At 44.9% G+C, this 23,703-nt stretch overlaps 1 protein-coding gene across 10 annotated transcripts in view; it reads left to right on the top strand.

The window, feature by feature from the left end:
• LOC139232464 (serine/threonine-protein kinase Nek6-like) overlaps nt 1-23,703 on the top strand; it is a 337,407-nt gene that overhangs the window by 298,475 nt on the left and 15,229 nt on the right. For 9 of the 10 annotated variants that reach the window (XM_070862692.1, XM_070862681.1, XM_070862682.1 and 6 more), the window contains one exon: nt 16,269-16,382. The exons of the other annotated variant lie outside the window; for it this stretch is intronic. In XM_070862692.1, coding sequence (XP_070718793.1) covers nt 16,269-16,382 — 114 coding nt within the window. The remainder of the gene's footprint in view (nt 1-16,268; nt 16,383-23,703) is intronic. 10 annotated transcript variants of the gene reach the window in all.

Below are 23,703 nucleotides of genomic sequence, written 5' to 3'. Positions count from 1 at the left end.
ATTTACAACCCTCAGGGAAGAAATTTCTCCTCATCTCTGTTTTAAATGGGCGGCCCCTTATTCTAAGATCATGCCCTCTAGTTCTAGTCTCCCCCATCAGTGGAAACATCCTCTCTGCATTCACCTTGTCAAGCCCCCCTCATAATTTTAGACATTTCGATAAGATCACCTCTCATTCTTCTGAATTGCAATGAGTAGAGGCCCAACCTACACAACCTTTCCTCATAAGTCCACCACCTCATCCCCGGAATCAACTTGGTGAACCTTCTCTGAACTGCCTCCAAAGCAAGTATGTCCGTTCGTAAATATGGAAACCAAGCACGCAGTATTCCAGGTGTGGCCTCACCAATACCTTGTATAGCTGTAGCAAGACTTCCCTGCTTTTATACTCCATCCTCTTTGCAATAAAGGCCAAGATACCATTGGCCTTCCTGATCACTTGCTGTACCTGCATACTATCCTTTTGTGTTTCATGCACAAATACCCCCAGGTCCCGCTGTACTGCGGCACTTTGCAATCTTTCTCCATTTAAATCACCCCTTATCCCCTTATCATGCACCCCCCTCTTTAATGTATGCACCTGAGAGTATGCTCACGGGTTTGTATGGAGCTTACGCAGGGTGTGTCCTTATTGGGAGAGGTTGTGCACTCCATACTTGGCAAATTGAATCTTAACTTAATTGGATTCCTCAATAGTTTGGTTTGGTTTAGAAACCTGTAAGCACGGGGATGGCTTTGGTTTGTGTCAAACATTCAGTTGACCAAAGAAATCTTGGCGGTGTCCTGCTGAGGCAATGAAGCCAGTTACATCTCAGAGCAGAGGTACGCGAACACAACCTCAAGGGGAAGCCAGCGGACAGTCTGGAGTTTAGTTTGGTCCGAAAGCTCACCGTGAGCAACACATCCACCTGGGAGGTGATGACCACATTGTCACAATAACTTTGATCATTAGCAACAGCTACAGATACACATCATTCACAAAACCCAGCATCCTCCGTCTAAACCAATCGTGTAGCAGCAGCTTTTCAGCGGGACCGTAAAAAGGAATCAACCCGACTCTGACAAAAATTCTTCCTTAAAATAAATGTCACCTTTTACAGAGATTGGCACTGAGAGCAGCATGGACATGGACCAATAATCAATGTTAATATAAGCCATTTCTTGTCACAGGCATTGAATTTCTCATAGACCAGCTTTGCGACACACATAATGCTTACAGGTATTACCGCTCTAAATGAATTTATTTCCTGAATGTATTCTGTGTCATGTCACAGCAGTCACCATGAAGCTGTCCTCAGTGAAATACAATTAAGCACCCCACAGATGTATCTCCTGCACATTGTCACTCTTTACCATGTTATTTTGTCCAGGCAATGAGAAGCACAAAGGAGTTTCGAGGAACGTGTATCCCTTTTCCCCTTTGGCCTAGCGGAGACTGAAATGATAAAAACTGTCAAAATCAAATCTTTCCAATATTAAGAGTCTTAGCTTGTTAAAAAAAAATCACAATGTAAATCATTTTGTTAAACTGCAGTTCAGATGTTGGCATGTCAAGTTTAAACAGAGAGTGCATCTTAGTTGCATTTCAAGTTCTAGTATTTTGATTCTAGCAGTACATGGTACTTATCCATTTCAGGTCAATTTCACACATATTCAAACTGCCTTATTTTAAAAAAAAGGATCTTGTCTTCATGTAAAAAAGATTTGTTGAATCGTTTTCCTCTCGTTTACAATAGTCAAAGCAAATGACACAGCCTCGGATTTATAGGACCAGGATCCAGGCAGTTACACTGGATTTGTGCCAGTCAGTGCCCTCCAATGCTGACCCTGACCGAGTTCGGTAGCTGAGTAGAAAGACACCTCATTTGCCTGCATTCGGAGGGGCATCAGCACCAATACAAATGCACCTGAGCCACCCAATGCTGCCACGAGCTCCAATGCCTTCTGCCAACCGGGGGGAGGGGGAGGGGCAGGTTGCCCCACTTGCCTCCACTGGAGAAATGATTTATCGATCCACTTCGATACTAAAAATGCTTTTAAAAACTGGAGGCCTGTCACCATCATCATAGGCAATCCCTCGAAGCGAGGATGACTTGCTTCTAATCCAAAAAAGGATGAGTTCACAGGTGTTTCAATGAAGGACCTAATATTTCAGGTCCCGAACTACATCCTGAAGGGTGGAACATGCCTGTGTGTGGATTTTTTTTTTACGTGTGGTGGCCGTTGCACACCAGCCACCCTACGGGCTTGACAGAGCTAGGCCTTGGTCCAGTGGCAAGGGTTAACCTAGACGACTGGAGACCAGCTCTGCTGCATGGACCTAGTGCACACACATATCACAGTGTGGGCTGGCCCGTGCTGCCCCAGGGCCCTCGCCTCTTCTGGGACCCGAACTCACGCTTCTCCTGGGCTCCGATCACGTCGCTCTACAGTCTCTTGCTGCTCCTGCTGTACCTGCCCACACTCCAATTACTGACCTGGACCTTGGAGGCCTGTACATCTTATCTCACTGGGTATACCAATCTCACACTGGGTTCCACAGAGGTTTGAGAAGCCAGAACGGCCAATACAGGGAGTCCTTGCCCTGACCCTTCCCTCAGCTCTGCCTTCTCTGCATCACTGGCTTTGTAAGGGACAGGTAAAGTGTTTCTCCACACCCCCTTAAGTGGCTGATAAGTAAATCCCGGCTGGAGTGGTGGCAGGAGTGTGCCAGAAGGTCTGAGCAGGTTTGATCCCATCATCACGTCACTTACACACGAGGACATTGTTATGGTAATAACCTAGAGCACTTTAGCTCTTCTCCCTCACAACAACAAAACCTTTGCCAAACGTTTTACATTGTACAGTGGCCTTTAAAGGGAAGTGTTACTCTGCTGGTGGAAGTACTTTTCAACATTAAAACATTTTGGTAACGCGGGATATGAAAAGAATGAAAGACCTGCATTTATGTAGCACCTTTTCACAGCCAATGAAGTACTTTTGAAATGTAGTCACTGTTGTAATGTAAGGATAGGAACCAGCTACTGTCCAACTCCCGGGCTAGTGTTGGGTCTGTGCCTAAATCATGATGATCTCGGGTTAGTGGCATACATCTTAACCCTTATGTTGAGCTAATGTCCAATCCTCTGTGGAAACAGCCTGGTATTGAGGCCAACACACGCATGATATTTTATTCTGAAGTGGCCATTCTGGCTCTTGGCGGACCAGGGCTGGCATGTGACATCTTTGGAGATCCAGTGGAAGTTTCCCCCCACTGCACCCAGGCGTCATCGTCCCAATTTTTGATTTCAATCTCTCCAAATCCGAAACCTGAACTTCCCAAAACAGTTATCCCATCTAACAGCATCAGCGACCTCTGCCTTACTCAGCTGATTTCGAATTGAGGCCGTCAATACACACATTGCTGCAATAAAAAGCAATTTCAAACACCTTAAATATTATGACGAGGTGGTTTGCAGTTGTGAAGTACTGAATTCCCTTTGCAGCTTTCAGGGGACGCGTGGAACATCTGGGAAAATAATTCTCTCTAAAATTTGTAGTGCTAAACGTTACAGCAGCACTGGGGAAATATGCAAGCCATCATTACTCAAAAACATGTTACATTGGGCTTCAAAAAAAAAAGCTCCCACGATTCTTAAATCTTAAATATAAATAACGATTTGCTCGTAAGTGTTGAAAGGGTTAAATTTCAGCCATCTCGAATGGAAAATGGAACTCTGTCGCTTTAAACTGAGTTTGTGCGAATCTTCAGCTTTAGAGTCAGCCAGCTGTGTGCATTAAATGCCTAAGGGCAGTCGAGCTCTTTACACGCAGCATGCTTGAAGGGTTAAAGAACATGCTCATTACCATACAGCTAATTTTCTGTCAGTGCTACTTATCATTTGCAAAGCGATAGCAGAGGCTGTGGCCGTCTTTGAGCACTGACATGAGGTGGCAGCGACTGTCAGCAGCAAGACAGCAGCACCCTTTGGCTGGCACTTGCAGTGCATGCTAATGAGCAAAAGACACATCCCGGGGTGAAAGGTTAAAGCAATTATCAAATAATACCTTATTAAAAACAGTAAGTTACATCAACTTCAGCTGCCATGCAAAAAAAAAAAAAATCATAAGATGAGAGGTGTCACAGGTCTGAGCAAGCAGTTTGCATGAACACTCTAAACAGAGTAGATAATATCAACAATTATCCAGTGGTGATTCATTAGAGTGAGGTATTATTCCATTATATGGCTCTGTATGTGACAGTGAGTGAGAGTGACAAGAAGCACTTGAATCACATTATGGATTAATAAGCAGCTGAGGCACTGTGTGGGCTGCCTGCTGCGATGACATACCTCTTGCTTACTGAGCCTGCATACTGCTGAATCTTGACTCCTGAAGATAGACCCCCATTAGTACTGTTGGCTCCTCAGTATGTAAATGCAGCAGTGCTTTTGCAATTATTTTTAGAATCAGTCAAGGAGGTCCAAAGTCTGAACTAGTCACAGTGCCAGATGTTGTACTTCCGATGGATGTATCACAACACCTGGATTACGTGCACCAATTGGAAAGAACCAAGTCCATAACTGTAATTTGCAACAAGAGTCTGTGAATGATTGTGGAAAGAGCTTGAACGTTCCATCCAATTGGCTCAATAACATTTCTTAATTACAGAGAAAGTAAAACGTACAAATTATAGTGACTTTCTTATTTTGGAATTTATATGGAGAACGTTACTGTATTTCTATTTTTCGCGTTTTCCATGTGTTAGTCCCCACACATTACTTCCTCCAGCCAGGAAACTGGGCGAACAGCTAATTGGTTGCAATTTAAATTTCAGGCTTGGCTCAGTGGTAACACTCTCAGCTCTGAGTCTGATGGTCATGGGTTCAAGCCCCACTGCAGTACCGAGGGAGTGCTGCACTGTCGGAGGTGCTGTCTTTTGGATGAGACTTTAAACCGACGCCCCGTCTGCTCCCTCATGTGCATGTAAAAGATCCTATTGCACTATTTGAAGAAGAACAGGGGAGTTCTCCTGGTGTCCTAGCCAGACGCGGTCCTGGCTTGTACAACCATCAGCGGACCGAGGCCATTGGAGGGAGCAGCGTGCGGCGGCATACCACTGCAGGGAGCAGTGCGTGCTGCTGCAGGAGGGCGACGGCTGCGAAGCCAGGTCGCTGATTGCAGTGTGGGCAGGCACAGCAGGAGGGGTGAAGGAGCAGCAAGAGTTTGTAGAAGGAAATGACCGGGGCCCAGGAGAGGCGTGAGTCTGGGGCCCAGAAGAGGCGAGGGCCCAGGGGCAGCACGGGCCAGCCCACACTGCGATATGTGTGCGCGCACTAGGTCCGTGCAGCAGAGCTGGTCTCCAGTTAGTCTTGGGTAACCCTTGCCACTGGACCAAGACCTAGCTCTGTCAAGTCCATGTGGTGGCTGGTGTGCAACGGCCACCACACGTTAAAAAATCCACGCACAGGCATCTTCCACCCTTCAGGATGTAGTTCGGGATCTGGAATATTAGGTCCTTCATTGAAACACCTGTGAACTCATCCCTTTTTGGCGTGGAAGCAAGTCATCCTCGCTTCGAGGGACTGCCTATGATGATGATGATGAGCCAACATTTATTCTTCAACCGCCAGATGTTCTGATCATTTATTTCATTGCTTTGTGGGAGCTTGCTGTGCATAAATTGGATGCCATGTTTTCTACATTCCAACAGTGACTACATTTCAAAAGTACCTTAGTAAAGTGCTTTGGGACATTGAGGTCATGAAAAGTGCTATATAAATGCAAGTTATTTGTTTTTAGCAGTAATGATATTGCACGTTTCAGCTGGCATCAGGTGTAGTTACCTCCAAACAAGATGTAGAAAGACTCAGTCTTCACAAAATGGGCAACTTTTCTCGCATCCGCGGAGAAAACGGACAATATATTTGATGCATACATTTTTGTATCATTTTCAGAATTCAAAATCGTGTTTCCAGTCTTGTGCATGTAGGTTGGATGGTTCATGGCTTAATAACGATCCTGTGGTCACCATTGTGGAACGTTAGGCTTCCAGCTTTGGTCTGTATTGGACAATGTTGGATGAGTAACTCCTAGATACCAGCAGAACATTTGTCTAAATGGCAAATATAGAGATCAGTACTTTAAAAGAAAGCAGATAATGAAAGGCAAGATACAACTGAAGGAAATATAAAGAGAATTAGCTGATGTGGGGAGCTGGAAACTCATGAGGGGTCGGAGGGCTCAATAAATCTGTTAAAAATATGTTCGAAAAAAGAATAAGTAAACCCCACTCCTGATACAGTTAATACCTTACCTCCTATTGCTAATATCATCATCATCATAGGCAGTCGCTTGAAATCGAGGAAGACTTGCTTCCACTCCTTAATGAGTTCTTTGGTGGCTTAACAGCCCAATACGAGAGTCACAGACCCTGTTACAGGTGGGACAGACATTCGTCGAGGGAAGGGGTGGGTGGGACTGGTTTGCCGCACGCTCCTTCTGTTGCCTGCGCCTGACCTCTTCATGCTCCCGGCGTTGAGATTCGAAGAGCTCGATGCCCTCCCAGATGCACTTTCCCCATATCAGGCGGTCTTTGGCCAGGGACTAACAGGTGTCAGTGGGGATGTCGCACTTTACCAAGGAGGCTTTAAGGGTGTCCTTGTAACGTTTCCGCTGCCCTCCTTTGGCTAATATAGCACGTCACTGCTGCTCAATGTCACTCGTATATTATGTACCCCACACCACACATATAGTTAATACTCTAAATCAAATATTCAGTTAACTAGAAATCAGTCTGCAGTATCTTACTTCACATTTTACCAATTGCTGTAATATAATTAATTTGATCAAGGGCTTTTCTAGTATCTCTGTGGGAGAGTACTGAAAGCTTTGTATGCAAGGGATTTGGAGTATCTGTGTGGAGAATGCTTTATTGAATCTCTGTATTTGACTTTAAAGGTTCTGATAATGATAGTGCTATAAATTCTTCATGGGAGTTTTAGGAGACTCAATTTGGGGGATGCTTTCAGGCGAATATATGGAGCTATATAGAAGCCAGACACTGGAGCTTTATAACTGGATATGGCAACTACCAGGGCCCGAGGGTGGTAGCCAGGCCCACAGCCGTAGGCAACAGAAGCCTGCAGCGCATTTCTGTTTTCACCCTCAAATCCTGACACAAGGTCCTCCCAAGGGGCTGGCCTGCACTGCACTGTATCAAATTAATGGCCCTCCTCCCAGCAGGTTTAGGTGTTACTCAGCCTGGGCAGGTACAGCGCACTTGTGCACAAGGGGCTTGGGGAAGGGGTGCGAGGCGGGAAATTAGCCCCTACTTGCAAAAAGTGGAAGTTGGACTATCTCCAAATCCACTAAATCACCATCTTTCCCTCCCATTCTCACGACTGTTTCTGCCTCTCACTATTATATGTCACACTGAAGACTGCTGTTTCCAGCTAGGATTACCTGTCTAGGTAGAAATAGATTTCTAAATAAAATTGCACTAATATCGCTTAAGAACCATCAAATCGTGATCCACGCATTGCTAAGTTTTACTTTAAGCCTGTGTGATCCCTTGGTTCATTCTCTACCCTGTATTTGACTGATGATTGTGGTTAGTCTGGCATATAAGTCTTTGTAATACAGGTGCAGCGTCGAAAATCCGTAGTTCCGGAATCCGGCCCGATCGGTGGCAGGGTCGTTCGGAATCCGTAAAATGTTCCGGAATCCGGACCTGCCGACCCTGACAACCTCAGAGCCCCGCTGCTTCCTGACCTCAGGCCTCGCCGCCGCTGCCCTTACCTCGTCGCTCGCTTCTGCCCCGCTGCTCTTACCTCGGGGCCTCGTTGCCTGTTGTGTACACGGAAATAACTGATAAACTAAGCCAGGAGAAATGTAACAACACCGCCGGCCTGCCTGAACACCTCCTCCGCGGCGGGGCCCGCCCGAACACCTCCTCCGCGGCGGGGCCCGCCCGAACACCTCCTCCGTGGCGGGGCCCGCCCGAACATCTCCTCCGTGGTGGGGCCCGCCCGATCATCTCCTCCATGGTGGGGCCCGCCAGAACATCTCCTCCATGGCGGGGCCTGCCAGAACATCTCCTCCGCGGCAGGGCCCACCCGAACAGCACCTTCACTGGGTGGGGCCCGCCCTATCATCTCCTCCTCAGCAGGGCCCCGACCCGCTTTCCTCGGCGGACCCCAACCCTCTCTCTCTCTCTCTCTCTCTCTCTCTCCTCACCTCCCCCCCCCCCCCCCCCCACTTTCTGATGTTCCAAAATCCATAAATACCCAAACCTGGGCTTGAGTGTTTCTGGATTCGTGACATCAGAAAGACGATCGAAATTCCAGAAAAGCCCGGAATCCGGAACGGCCTCGGTCCCAGATTCTCGACGCTGCACCTATAAAAGCAACTCACTGATAATATCCAAGTCACACTGTGCAATAGTTATAGAACATACTGTGAGGTAAGTGACAGAACGTGGGATGAATGACTATATTCAGAAATGGTCATTTATGTTAAGTTCATCTGTGTACTGTGATCTGCTTCTGCTTAATGCAGATAACTCCAAAGACCCAAACACAAAGGGCCAGTACCCATGGACGCTCTCAGTGCACCTACAGTTTCAGTTAAGGAATGAACATTCTCTACATGCTGATGTTTGGGGCAGGTCTGTTGGCGATGGCAGCTGTTTTCAACTCTGTAAATGGCAAAAGTCCATGTAATCAATGCAATTATTACTTAGGATAGCAAAATCTCAACTGGCAAAGCTATTCCCAATTGTAGCAAGTATTGAGAAGATTAATTTAAGAGTTGAATCAGTGCCGTGGCTATTGGACATCGTACTTGAGGCAGTAGCGTTTTTGATGGATATTTTAGGCCCTGCAGAAGCAAACCCCCAGTGAGAAAGTAAAATAAGGAATGTTCCATTTGGTTTTATTGAAGTGGGGGGCGGAGAGGCAGGAGCGTGGACTGCTGCACAGAGGGGAAAACTTCCGGCCCTGGTGAGATCACACTCCTTCAACGGTCTGATAGAGAAACATAGAAAATAGGTGCAGGAGTAGGCCATTCGGCCCTTCGAGCCTGCACCACCATTCAATATGATCATGGCTGATCATGCAACTTCAGTACCCCATTGCTGCTTTCTCTCCATACCCCTTGATCCCTTTAGCCATAAGGGCTACATCTAACTCCCTTTTGCATATATCTAACTGGCTTCAACAACTTTCTGTGGTAGAGAATTCCACAGGTTCACAATTCTCTGAGTGAACATAAGAACATAACATAAGAACATAAGAATTAGGAACAGGAGTAGGCCATCTAGCCCCTCGAGCCTGCTCTGCCATTCAACAAGATCATGGCTGATCTGTCAGCTCCACTTACCCACCCGCTCTCCGTAACCCTTAATTCCCTTATTGGTTAAAAATCTATCTGTCTGAGACTTGAATACATTCAATGAACTAGCCTCAACTGCTTCCTTGGGCAGAGAATTCCACAGATTCACAACCCTCTGGGAGAAGAAATTCCTTCTCGACTCGGTTTTAAATTGGCTCCCCCGTATTTTGAGGCTGTACCCCCTAGTTCTAGTCTCCCCGACCAGTGGAAACAACCTCTCTGCCTCTATCTTGTCTATCCCTTTCATTACTTTAAATGTTCCTATAAGATCACCCCTCATCCTTCTGAACTCCAACGAGTAAAGACCCAGTCTACTCAATCTATCATCATAAGGTAACCCCCTCATCTCCGGAATCAGCCTAGTGAATCATCTCTGGGTGAAGAAGTTTCTCCTCATCTCGGTCCTAAATGGCTTACCCCTTAGACAGTGACCCCTGGTTTTGGACTTCCCCAACATCGGGAACATTCTTTCTGCATCTAACCTGTCCAATCCCATCAGAATTTTATATGTTTCTATAAGATCTCCTCTCATTCTTCTAAATTCCAGTGGCTATAAGCCTAGTCGATCCAGAACTCTGAAGTGCCTTAGACACACCCATCAGATGATGTCCGCAATTAGCCCGTAACAATTCGGAACCTACAATTGTGACTGCAAACACTTTCAAATCCTTGAAGGTCAAAAAACTCACAAGCTACTGCAAGAAAAAAATGTCTCCAAAAGCCCCATACAGCTTTCCCCGAGAACAGCTGAGGATTCCTTATATGGCATTTGAAACGGCTGCGTTGGGCCTTACACTGCCTGTGGTTGGTTAGCGGCAGCAGGAAGTCGGAAGACCAAAGCGGGACGTGCAATTTTCTCTCCATCTCTCTGGAAGGCTCTGATTCTTGGTGCCTTATGGTTCCATAGGATGCAGGCAACCTTCTTGTACATCACCCAAGTCATTGTTCTTCCCACGGGAAGCTATTGGACCATGGAAGGCATCAACATCAGCCTGACCTCAGTAGTGGGTAAAATGATGGAATCAATTATTAAGGATGTCATAGCAGCGCATTTGGAAAATGGTGACATGATAGGTCCAAGTCAGCATGGATTTGTGAAAGGGAGATCATGCTTGACAAATCTTCTGGAATTTTTGGAGGATGTTTCCAATAAAGTGGACAAAGGAGTACCAGTTGATGTGGTATATTTGGACTTTCAGAAGGCTTTCGACAAGGTCCCACACAGGAGATTAATGTGCAAAGTTAAAGCACATGGGATTGGGGGTAGTGTGCTGACGTGGATTGAGAACTGGTTGTCAGACAGGAAGCAAAGAGTAGGAGTAAATGGGTACTTTTCGGAATGGCAGGCAGTGACTAGTGGGGTACCGCAGGGTTCTGTGCTGGGGCCCCAGTTGTTTACATTGTACATTAATGATTTAGACGAGGGGATTAAATGTAGTATCTCCAAATTTGCGGATGACACTAAGTTGGGTGGCAGTGTGAGCTGCGAGGAGGATGCTATGAGGCTGCAGAGTGACTTGGATAGGTTAGGTGAGTGGGCAAATGTATGGCAGATGAAGTATAATGTGGATAAATGTGAGGTTATCCACTTTGGTGGTAAAAACAGAGAGACAGACTATTATCTGAATGGTGACAGATTAGGAAAAGGAGAGGTGCAACGAGACCTGGTACATCAGTCATTGAAGGTTGGCATGCAGGTACAGCAGGCGGTTAAGAAAGCAAATGGCATGTTGGCCTTCATAGCGAGGGGATTTGAGTACAGGGGCAGGGAGGTGTTGCTACAGTTGTACAGGGCCTTGGTGAGGCCACACCTGGAGTATTGTGTACAGTTTTGGTCTCCTAACTTGAGGAAGGACATTCTTGCTATTGAGGGAGTGCAGCGAAGATTCACCAGACTGATTCCCGGGATGGTGGGACTGACCTATCAAGAAAGACTGGATCAACTGGGCTTGTATTCACTGGAGTTCAGAAGAGTGAGAGGGGCCCTCATAGAAACGTTTAAAATTCTGACGGGTTTGGACAGGTTGGATGCAGGAAGAATGTTCCCAATGTTGGGGAAGTCCAGAACCAGGGGTCACAGTCTAAGGATAAGGGGTAAGCCATTTAGGACCGAGATAAGGAGAAACTTCTTCACCCAGAGAGTGGTGAACCTGTGGAATTCTCTACCACAGAAAGTAGTTGAGGCCAATTCACTAAATATATTCAAAAGGGAGTTAGATGAAGTCCTTACTACTCGGGGGATCAAGGGGTATGGCGTGAAAGCAGGAAGGGGGTACTGAAGTTTCATGTTCAGCCATGAACTCATTGAATGGCGGTGCAGGCTAGAAGGGCTGAATGGCCTGCTCCTGCACCTATTTTCTATGTTTCTATGTTTCTAACATCGCGGTTACTCTTGTTCTAATCTAACATTCATTTTTGCCCACTTTTCAGCAAGGGTCAGCAGATGGTAAATGAAAACCCTGGCTGATTTGTGTCCTCCCTAGTATTGAGACACTGAGGGCAGCATCAGTGCCCTAACTCAGATAAGCAAATTCAGCACAGACTCGAGCTTGATCCTGGTTTGTGTGGTGCAGTGCTGCACTCGGTGGTTCCTTTACTTACTATGCCATCAGAGAAGCTCCTTATGACCTTTATTTCTTTCCATAAGGTACCATAATAACAGCCTGCTGTCATTGTATATATGGACATTTCTTACCTATATGCTGTAAAATATCCAAATGAAACGTGTGTGTGAGTGTATATAATATATTATGGAAACGTATGGTTGAATTTGTAATACAGATTGAGGATGACGAAGTTGTGTCAGAAACTAGAGTACGATGCTTAAACAAAGGGGACTACAGTGCAATGAGGGCAGAGTTGGCTAAAGTAGACTGGGAACACAGACTAAACGGTGGCACAATTGAGGAACAGTGGAGGACTTTTAAGGAGCTCTTTCATAGTGCTCAACAAAAATATATTCCAGTGAAAAAGAAGGGTGGTAAGAGAAGGGATAACCAGCCGTGGATAACCGAGGAAATAAAGGAGAGTATCAAATTAAAAACCAATGCATATAAGGTGGCCAAGGTTAGTGGGAAACTAGAAGATTGGGAAAATTTTAAATGACAGCAAAGAATGACTAAGAAAGCAATAAAGAAAGAAAAGATAGATTACGAAAGTAAACTTGTGCAAAACATAAAAACAGATAGTAAAAGCTTTTACCGATATATAAAACGGAAGAGAGTGACTAAAGTAAATGTTGGTCCCTTAGAAGATGAGAAGGGGGATTTAATAATGGGAAATGTGGAAATGGCTGAGACCTTAAACAATTATTTTGCTTCCGTCTTCACAGTGGAAGACACAAAAACCATGCCAAAAATTGCTGGTCACGGGAATGTGGGAAGGGAGGATCTTGAGACAATCACTATCACTAGGGAGGTAGTGCTGGACAGGCTAATGGGACTCAAGGTAGACAAGTCCCCTGGTCCTGATGAAATGCATCCCAGGGTATTAAAAGAGATGGCAGAAGTTATAGCAGATGCATTCGTTATAATCTTCCAAAATTCTCTGGATTCTGGGGAGGTACCAGCGGATTGGAAAGCAGCTAATGTAATGCCTCTGTTTAAAAAAGGGGGCAGACAAAAGGCAGGTAACTATAGGCCGGTTAGTTTAACATCTGTATTGGGGAAAATGCTTGAAGCTATCATTAAGGAAGAAATAGCGGAACATCTAGATAGGAATAGTGCAATCAAGCAGACGCAACATGGATTCATGAAGGGGAAATCATGTTTAACTAATTTACTGGAATTCTTTGAGGATATAACGAGCATGGTGGATAAAGGTGTACTGATGGATGTGGTGTGTTTAGATTTCCAAAAGGCATTCGATAAGGTGCCACACAAAAGGTTACTGCAGAAGATAAAGGTACACGGAGTCAGAGGAAATGTATTAGCATGGATAGAGAATTGACTGGCTAACAGAACGCAGAGAGTCGGGATAAATGGGTCCTTTTCGGGTTGGAAATCAGTGGTTAGTGGTGTGCCACAGGGATCGGTGCTGGGACCACAACTGTTTACAATATACATAGATGACCTGGAAGAGGGGACAGAGTGTAGTGTAACAAAATTTGCAGATGACACAAAGATTAGTGGGAAAGCCAGTTGTGTAGAGGACAGAGAGGCTGCAAAAGGATTTAGATAGGTTAAGCGAATGGGCTAAGGTTTGGCAGATGGAATACAATGTCGGAAAATGTGAGGTCATCCACCTTGGGAAAAAAACAGTAAAAGGGAATATTATTTGAATGGGGAGAAATTACAACATGCTGCGGTGCAGAGGGACCTGGGGGTCCTTTTGCATGAATCCCAAAAAGTTAGTTTGCAGGTGCAGCAGGTAATCAGGAAGGTGAATGGAATGTTGGCCTTCATTGCGAGAGGGATGGAGTACAAAAGCAGGGAGGTCCTGCCGCAACTGTATAGGGTATTGGTAAGGCCACACCTGGAGTACTGCGTGCAGTTTTGGTCACCTTACTTAAGGAAGGATATACTAGCCTTGGAGGGGGTACAGAGACTATTCACTAGGCTGATTCCGGAGATGAGGGGGTTACCTTATGATGATAGATTGAGTAGACTGGGTCTTTACTCGTTGGAGTTCAGAAGGATGAGGGGTGATCTTATAGAAACATTCAAAATAATGAAAGGGATAGACAAGATAGAGGCAGAGAGGTTGTTTCCACTGGTCGGGGAGACTAGAACTAGGGGGTACAGCCTCAAAATACGGGGGAGCCAATTTAAAACCGAGCTGAGAAGGAATTTCTTCTCCCAGAGGGTTGTGAATCTGTGGAATTCTCTGCCCAAGGAAGCAGTTGAGGTTAGCTCATTGAATGTATTCAAATCACAGATAGATAGATTTTTAACCAATAAGGGAATTAAGTGTTATGGGGAGCGGGCGGGTAAGTGGAGCTGAGTCCACGGCCAGATCAGCCATGATCTTGTTGAATGGCGGAGCAGGCTCAAAGGGCTAGATGGCCTACTCTTGTTCCTAATTCTTATGTTCTTATGAATGGTGGTGCAGGCTCGAAAGGCCGAATGGCCTACTCCTGCACCTATTTTTTATGTTTCTATATCAGGATTCTAGGTTCAAACAATGTCCTGCTATCTATAAATGGACTAAGTTTACTTGTGGCTTTCGTCATATCTGCAGACAGTCACTGTGGGCTAGAATTTCCTGCGGGGATGTAGTTGGGAAGTTACAGCCAACATTCCTCCCTTTCGTGCTCATATTTTGCAGATGTCAATTTACGCCTAAATTTCCTGCCTTAACGCACACCGCAACGTAAAAATTGGCACAAACAAGCGGAAATCAGCATAAATGATCGAAACCCAAGGAATGCGTGGAGCCCACATTATGGGCCCAAGTTTCCACATGATTTGCGCCTGATTTTTTAGGAGCAACTGGTGGAGAACGGACTATCTTAGAAATCGCAATTCTCCACATTTTTTTTTCTGCAGTTCGAGTCAGGTAGAACAGTTCCACTTTGGAACAGAATTTTTTCTTCAAAAGGGGGCGTGTCCGGCCACTGACGCCTGATTTGAAATTTCCACAGTGAAAACGTACTCCAAACTAACTTAGAATGGAGCAAGTGAAAATTTTTGTAGAACTGAAAAAACCTTGTCTGCACATAAAAAAATCAGGCGCAGGTTACAAATTAGGCGTCCAGAACGAGGTGGGGGGGGGGGGGGAAGGGAAGTCATTAAATTCTATAATAAATCCTTATTTATACTTCTACAAATATTATACAAATAAATCCAACCTGAATAAACATTTATAAGCAAAGAAAAGATTAAATAAACCATCTTCCTACCTGTGTGAAAGTGCTTCAGCCACGGAGAATGCTGCAGGCATTCGTTCCCGCGGGGGGGGGGGAGGAGGAGGCAGCCGTTCGTTCCCGCAGCGGGGGGGGGGGGAAGGAGACAGTGAGAAGGCTGCAGGAAGCCTCAGTGCTGATGTGCTGATGGCAATGTGCTTTTATTAAAAAATGTTCAAAAATTAAACAGCTACAAAGAACTACAAAAATGGCCGAGTGCCAATGTTTCCTTCACACTGCGCATGCGCGAACGCTCCAACGCGCACGTGCAGCGTTGCCGGCAGGAAAAAAACTAATTTAAATGGTACCCGCCCCCTCCCACTTACAAAATCGGCGCGAGTGGTAGGCTCCGCCCCCCTGGGCGCCACGCCAAACCGACAAGGAGCTGCAGGGCGCTCCAGAATCGCGCGTTTTTTTTACGGCGCCATTTTAGGCGCGAAAAATGGGCGCCCAGCTCGGAGGGGCGCCCGTTTTTTATCGTGTGGAAACTTGGGCCCATAGTACTGGTCTCCGTAAAGAGCTTTTTTTTTTTAAATCGTGAAAATTGTAATAAAACGGCAGAAAAATAATTGTCTCCTGCTGCGTCTAAAATTCTGGGCGTCATTTTACACCCGCAATAATTGCAGGAAATTCACTTGCACCGCTCTTCAGTGTAGGAACGGCGACATTTTAACAAATCAAGATGCGTTTGGGTGCAGGGAGCAATTTTTACATTGCGTTAAGGCAGAATTTAGGCGTAAATTGACATCTGCAAAATATGAGTGCGAAAGGGAGTAATGTAACAGAGGAAATTCAGGCATAATGATATTATGTGCGTAACACGCCAGCGCTCGAGTTCCCTCAAGCTTTTATGCCCCATGGCACAAATACACGGGAAATTCCACGCCTATAAGGCTGCCTGACGTGTGTAAACATTGACAACTTTAATGTTCGTGCCGTGGAGATTCACTGCCATAGAAAGTAAGTGCTTTTCAGATTCGAAAAATACAATGCAAGACCCGTCTAAAAGTAATCGTCTAAAATGATTCATTATTCTGCTTCCTTCCTATCTCAGATGGCCGCGCTCCAGAGTCCATTCTATGGAGATAAAATGAATCTCTTTTCTCTCTGTAAAAAGATAGAGCAGTGTGACTATCCACCTCTTCCAGCAGAGCACTATTCTGAAAAGGTAAGTGCTCCAATGAGCTGATGATGAGAGAAGTGTTTTGGCGATGGAGACAATCGACATTTGGGAAATGTATCTGAATGCAGTGATTACAACGGCGCTAACAGATTGTCAGACTTCAGGCGTGGAGCAAAGGCGTCAGATTTCCATTCAGAACAAGATATGAGCAATGTTTAAAAACTGCACTGAGTACATTTCAGTTTAAAAATATAACCAATCCTTTTCATGGTCAATTTAAGATCACTCAAATCTAAGTTGTAGAATTGTGCTTGTAAATGGAATTGTCTAGAAAACTGACTAGAAAATGATTACTGAAATAAAACTCAAAAAACCAAACTGTGAAGGGAGAATTGTACAATTTCCAAACTAACTTAATCTTGTGTTTTCTACACAATCACGCAGATGGATGCACCATGGGAGATATAGTACGAAATGATGTTTGAAACATAGAAACATAGAAAATAGATGCAGGAGTAGGCCATTCGGCCCTTCGAGCCTGCACCACCATTCAATAAGATCATGGCTGATCATTCACCTCAGTACTCCTTTCCTGCTTTCTCTCCATACCCCTTGATCCCTTTAGCTATAAGGGCCATATCTAACTCCCTCTTGAATATATCCAACAAACTGGCATCAACAACTCTCTGCGGTAGGGAATTCCATAGGTTCACCACTCTCTGAGTGAAGAAGTTTCTCCTCATCTCAGTCCTAAATGGCTTACCCCTTATCCTTAGACTGTGACCCCTGGTTCTGTACTTCCCCAACATCAGGAACAGTCTTCCTGCATCTAACCTGTCCAGTGCCGTCAGAATCTTATATGTTTCTATGAGATCCCTTCTCATTCTTCTGAACTCCAGTGAATATAAGCCTAGCCGATCCAGGCTCTCCTCATATGTCAGTCCAGCCATCCCAGGAATCAGTCTGGTGAACCTTCGCTGCACTCCCTCATTTGATCATTTCTATCATTGTCAACATAAGAATATAAAAACTTATGGAAAGGTTAATGTTTCCTCATGGCAAGGTTTACATTTTTCTTTGATAAAGATCTGTATTGACTAATAATACAGTCATTCCCAATTCAGTGTTTAGGGCTGAAGGCAGAGTGCTTAGCACCGATCTTACTCAGTTCCTATCATTATTTGTTTAAGGTCCCAAAACAATGCAATACAAACCATTTTAAAGCACATCCTGTTCAGCTTGTATGAATATAACCTACGAATATATAAAAATAACAGACAGGAAAAGACGGACCCATCCAGTCTTTCCTACACATGTTTTGATACCTTCTGCATCACAATACATACATTCCCCAGCCCACCCAGAGCCATGTAATCGCGTGGAAAAGCAGTCTAAGAGATCACAGAGGCCCTGTTTACATTAGAGGAAAGGTACCTCTTGTACGAAGTAATCTCCGCCTCAGCCAGAAGCAGGTCCAGCTCTCGCGTGAAGGGACACAGCGAATCGCCGTTCACGCCACAGGTCCACTATTCTCGAGAGAAAGAGTGAATCTGAAATTAAGGCTCATCATATTGAAAACAAGGGAAGAACAACCATTACAAGTTGGACCAGATTATAAAAGGAATAGAACTCCAATTATATGCTTGAGATTGCCCGTTTCTCCCCATCTCAATGTGGGGCTCCGGAGTCCTTTCCGCCCCCCACCCTTTGCAATCTTCCCTTTTGGGCGAGAACTCCAGCCTGCAGTAACAGCGGACTGAATCCTTACATGTCCAATAGTCATCATCAGAGGCAGTCCCTCGAAATCGAGGAAGACTTGCTTCCACTCCTGAAGTGAGTTCTTTGGTGGCTGAACAGTCCAATACGAGAGCCACAGACCCTGTCACAAGTGGGACGGATAGTCGTTGAGGGAAGGGGTGGGTGGGACCGGTTTACTGCACGCTCCTTCCATTGCCTGCACTTGACCTCTGCACGCTCACGGCGTTGAGACTCAAAGTGCTCAGCGCCCTCCCGGATGCAATTTCTCCACTTAGAGCGATCTTTGGCCAGGGTGTCGGTGGTGATGTTGCACTTTATCAGGGAGGCTTTGAGGGTGGCCTTGTAACGTTTCCGTGGCCCACCTTTGGCTCGTTTTCCATGAAGGAGCTCTGAGTAGAGCACTTGCTTTGGGAGTCTCGTGTCTGGCATGCGAACTATGTGGCCTGCCCAGCGAAGCTGATCGAGTGTGGTCAGTGCTTCAATGCAGGGGATGTTAGCCTGGACGAGGACGCTGATGTTGGTGTGCCTGTCCTCCCAGGGGATTTGTAGAATCTTGCGGAGACATCGTTGGTGATACATCTCCAGCGACTTGAGGTGTCTTCTGTACATCGTCCATGCCTCTGAGCCATACAGGGGGGCGGGTATTACTACAGCCCTGTAGACCATGAGCTTGGTGGTATATTGGAGGGCCTGGTCTTTGAACACTCTTTAACTCAGGCGCCCGAAGGCTGCTCTGGCGCACTGGAGGCGGTGTTAGATCTCGTCGTCAATGTCTGCTTAGTTAGTAATGGCACCGGAGAGGCATCCATCGTCTGGAGTTCCTCAGCTTGAAAGTGTGATGGAGCTGAATTAAAACACCTACTTACAGCTCGAGTGCCCACATAGATGGCTATGTTTGAACTGATTTTAATTCAATTCCTGTGCATTATTCCAATACTTCAGCCAAGTTCCTTCAACCTCTTGGTTTGGTATTTAGGTCCCGAAATGGCCAACGTGACTGGAAATATTGTTAGAAAAATGAGAATTCTCAAGAAAGCTTCATCCAATTTGTCACTGTTATTAACTTCAGTCTTCCCTGAATGCTTATATCAGCCACAGGACCGTAGACGTTTACAGCACAGAAAGAGGCCATTCGGACCAACTGCATGGAGACATTTCTCCGAAACTCTCTGAGGAACTTTTAAACTAAGGACCCCTTTCACTATTCATTCTATCAAAATTCTTCATCACTTTAAAAACCACCATAAATCTGCTCTTAGCCTTCTCTGCTCTATTGGAAATAGTCGCAGTCTCATTAAGGACAGATGTGCTCGATGGGGAGAATGCAGTTGACTTGGTGTACGTGAACTTTCAGAAAGTCTTTAAACAATGACCCACACAGATCATTGGAGAAGTTTAAAGGGTACGAGCAATGTTCCTGTTAAGCTGCGCAGTGCTGCAGGGGTCCCGTGCAGCCAGTTTGATGGCTTTTATGTAGAAAAACTGCGCATGCACGGTATTTTGAATGGGCCGCGCGGCCCCCCCAAAAATTTACAGGGAACATTGGGTGTGTTCTACAGGGGTCTGTTATGGGACTGCTCTGGGAGGTGCAACGAGACCTGAGTGTCATGGTACATCAGTCATTGAAAGTAGGCAGGCATGCAGGTACAGCAGGCGGTGAAGAAAGCAAACGGCATGTTGGCCTTCATAGCGAGAGGATTTGAGTATAGGAGCAGGGAGGTCTTACTGCAGTTGTACAGGGCCTTGGTGAGGCCACACATGGAATATTGTGTACAGTTTTGGTCTCCTAATCTGAGGAAGGACATTCTTGCTATTGAGGGAGTGCAGCGAAGGTTCACCAGACTGATTCCTGGATGGCAGGACTGACATATGAAGAAAGACTGGATCAACTAGGCTTATATTCACCGGAATTTAGAAGAATGAGAGGGGACCTCATAGAAACATATAAAATTCTGACGGGATTGGACAGGTTAGATGCAAGAAGCATGTTCCTGATGTTGGGGAAGTCCAGAACCAGGGGTCACAGTCTAAGGATAAGGGGTAAGCCATTTAGGACCGAGATGAGGAGAAACTTTTTCACCCAGAGAATTGTGAACCTATGGAATTCTCTACCACAGAAAGTTGTTGAGTCCAGTCCATTGGATATATTCAAGAGGGAGTTAGATGTGGCCCTTATGGCTAAAGGGATCAAGGGGTAGGGAGAGAATGCAGGAATGGGGTACTGAAGTTGCATGATCAGCCATGATCATATTGAATGGTGGTGCAGGCTCGAAGGGCCGAATGGCCTACTCCTGTACCTATTTTCTATGTTTAGATTTAGAGTTAAAAGGGATGCTGTCCAAAATTGCAGATTATGTTAAAATAGGAGGCATAGTAAATAATTCTGAGAACCAAAGGACGCTATAAGATAAGGTGAAGAAAGGGATGAAATGTGGCAGATGGAGTAGTAAATTTTAAAATAATAATTATCCTTTGCAAGGGAGGATGTTGGGTGATGTAGAAGAGCAGAGGCATTTGGGTGGATTCAGGTTCATAACACAATAATATAGTACCTCAAGTGAATCAGGCCACAAGTTATTTTTAAGGAATACTGGGTTTTCTAGCAAGAGGTACAGGATGTAAGAAAATTGGATCATTAAGTGCAGGAGCAGGCCATTCAGCCCATCAAGCCGGCTCAGTCATTCAATTAGATTATGGTTGATCTGTAACTCAGCTCTCTTTACCCAGCTTGTTCCATATCCCTTAACACCCTTGCCTAACAAAAATCAACCAAGCTCAGTCTTGAAAGCTATTATCACAGTACATCAGAGATGAAAAACCGACTTCACTTACAGTTAATTCTTTTAGGCAGTTACGATGATTATTTGGTTCATCACTGAACAGCTTGCTTGAGGGAGGAGCAAACTCAATCAATTCAAATACAAATCTTGTTGTGTGATCAGATATGTTTCTCATTTGCAACTTTTTGAATTTAGCAAATAGTTATTTAAATGACTGTTTAGTTCTAGTTATTTACTGGTCTGCACTTTTCAAAATCAGTAAGTTTGATGTGGAATCTTTAAAAAGACAGGACCTCTTGAAAGAAAAAAGATATACCAAACAACTTCTGTAGTTGGTGAGGTAATAGTTTCAGCACTACAGTCATGGACTATTTTTAATCTTGAACGAAACAAGAATCTAGCATAGTAAATGTTATGTGTCCGCTATTATTCATGTGTTCATTTACTGCTCAATAAACTTGTTTGGCATTTAAAGTGTAAAATAAGGTCTAGTGTTAGTGCTGCTTTGGTGTCTTTCAAAGACAAGAAAAATCCCTTGGAGGCAAGCGATAGATCCAGTAGCTGAGGTAATCTAAAAAGAGTCTCTCTTATTCCGTGTGCTATGATATTCTTGCCTTACATAGGGTGCATGGTGAGCTGGAACCATTTGTTTCCCGCTCGATGAAATCAGACACGTGAAAATCTATCCCCATATTCCCATCGCTAAAGCTTTTAAGAAGCATATACTTCCCATAGGACCCACATCAACCACAGCATAAGGCCTCAAAACCGAAATTGTTTTGAACCTTTAAGATGATCAGGAATTATGAGGTTAATAAACAAAAGCAAAATTGAAGCATTTCACAGAAAAGGTATTGCAGTACTAAAAAGGCTGTATTAAATAATATTCTTCCTCCGGTTTCAAAATCATTTTTGCACTGAATTGACGGTGTGTTTCTCACAGCCGTCAGTTTCTAGCTGTTTCTTATTTCCCCTTGGTTTTGTGGGAAATAGATCTGCGATTTTTTTTTGCTCTAGAACTTTTGATCCCATCGTCTCATTAATAAATCTTTCTTGCAATCTTCCCAGGGTCGGAATTTACAAAACAGGTATAATATTTGTGGTGTAACTCTCACTGGGGATTACCAGTAGCAATCTCTGCGCTTCATATAATCTCAAATTCTTCTTTACATGCCTTCATTTGAAATGTTCTCTCATTGACTTTTGACAGACCTGCTCCTTCGCTTTCACATTTCCATTTCCTTAATTTTTAGATTTGTGTGTTTTCTGGCAATTATTTGACTTTTGTTTATCGTACTCAATTTCAATCATTTTATCATAATATGTTGTACACTGTCTCTGGTTGTACTGGTTCTGACTATTTTCTTAATTATATTTAGCATTTTTAAATCAATGTTTTAAAGCTTTATGCTGCATAAATGTTTCTGTTAAATACAGAGTAACATAGAAACATAGAAAATAGGTGCAGGAGAATGATGGGCAGTTGGAGATTCACTGAAACGCACAGCGATAGGATTTCCACAGGGATTCCCCAGCCTCCCACCATAGCTTTGGTGGAAATGGGAGAACCCCTGTGGAAAATCCAGGTGGTGCAATCTAAAATTCCACCCGACAGCATCACACCAAAATAAACAAACATAGAAACATAGAAAATAGGTGCAGGAGTAGGCCATTCGGCCCTTCGAGCCTGCACCGCCATTCAATATGATCATGGCTGATCATGCAACTTCAGTGCCCCATTCCTGCTTTCTCTCCATACCCCTTGATCCCTTTAGCCGTAAGGGCCACATCTAACTCCCTTTTGAATATATCTAACGAACTGGCCTCAACAACTTTCTATGGTAGAGAATTCCACAGGTTCACAATTCTCTGGGTGAAGTTGTTTCTCCTCATCTCAGTCCTAAATTACTTACCCCTTATCCTTAGACTGTGACCCCTGCTTCTGGATATAAAGTCCTTACTCTACAGCATGAAACCACACGAGGCACATTCCAGGGACAAGGCCACTCTGTGACCTTAACTCTTTATTACAGCACTCCAGAAGTGATGACCCTGCATGGGACCTCCCTTTATATACCTGAGTGATCAGGTAAGGAATGTCTCCCACAAGTTCATCCCCTGTGGTCAAGGTGTGCATCTAAGTTGAGTGTATACAGTAATACAGTGGTGTTATACATTGTAGTAACAAACATGACATCACCTTTCCCCCCCCCCACAAAGTCTTATTGGGATCATAGGTTTAGTCTTTCAGGTGGTCTGCGCTCCCTCGTGGAACGCTGCAGTTGGGGCTCTGGTTGTTGGACACTGATGTGAGTGTCTGTCACCTGTGGTGATTCCGGCCTGTCCCGGCTGACCTTAGGGATTCTTCTGATTGCTCTTGTTGCACGTTCGCTGGTGGTGTTGTGAGCTCCATCTCATGGTCTTCTTCAGGTTCCTCCGTGTCATTGCTGAACCTTTTTTTTTACTTGGTCCAGATGCTTAGGGCATATCTGGCCATTGTTGAGTTTTACCACAATGACCCTTTTCCCTTCTTTGTCAATTACAGTACCCTTGAGCCATTTGGGCTCCATGGCGTGATTAAGGATGAATACAGGATCATTTATTTCTATACATCTCCCCCTCGAATTACGGTCATGGTACTCGTTTTGTTGCTTGCGCTTGCCCTCAACTATGTCGGCTAGGACTGGGTGGATGAGGGACAACCGAGTTTTGAGTGTCCGTTTCATGAGTAGCTCTGTGGGCAGGCCCCCCATGAGCGAGTGCGGTCGGGATCTATAGGGCAGCAGGAGGCGCGACAGGCGGCATTGTAGGAAGGGTCCTTGAATCCT

Source organism: Pristiophorus japonicus, chromosome 20 (assembly GCF_044704955.1).
Source record: "Pristiophorus japonicus isolate sPriJap1 chromosome 20, sPriJap1.hap1, whole genome shotgun sequence".
Classification (NCBI taxonomy): domain Eukaryota; kingdom Metazoa; phylum Chordata; class Chondrichthyes; family Pristiophoridae; genus Pristiophorus; species Pristiophorus japonicus.
This window is presented reverse-complemented; position numbering and strand designations above follow the sequence as displayed.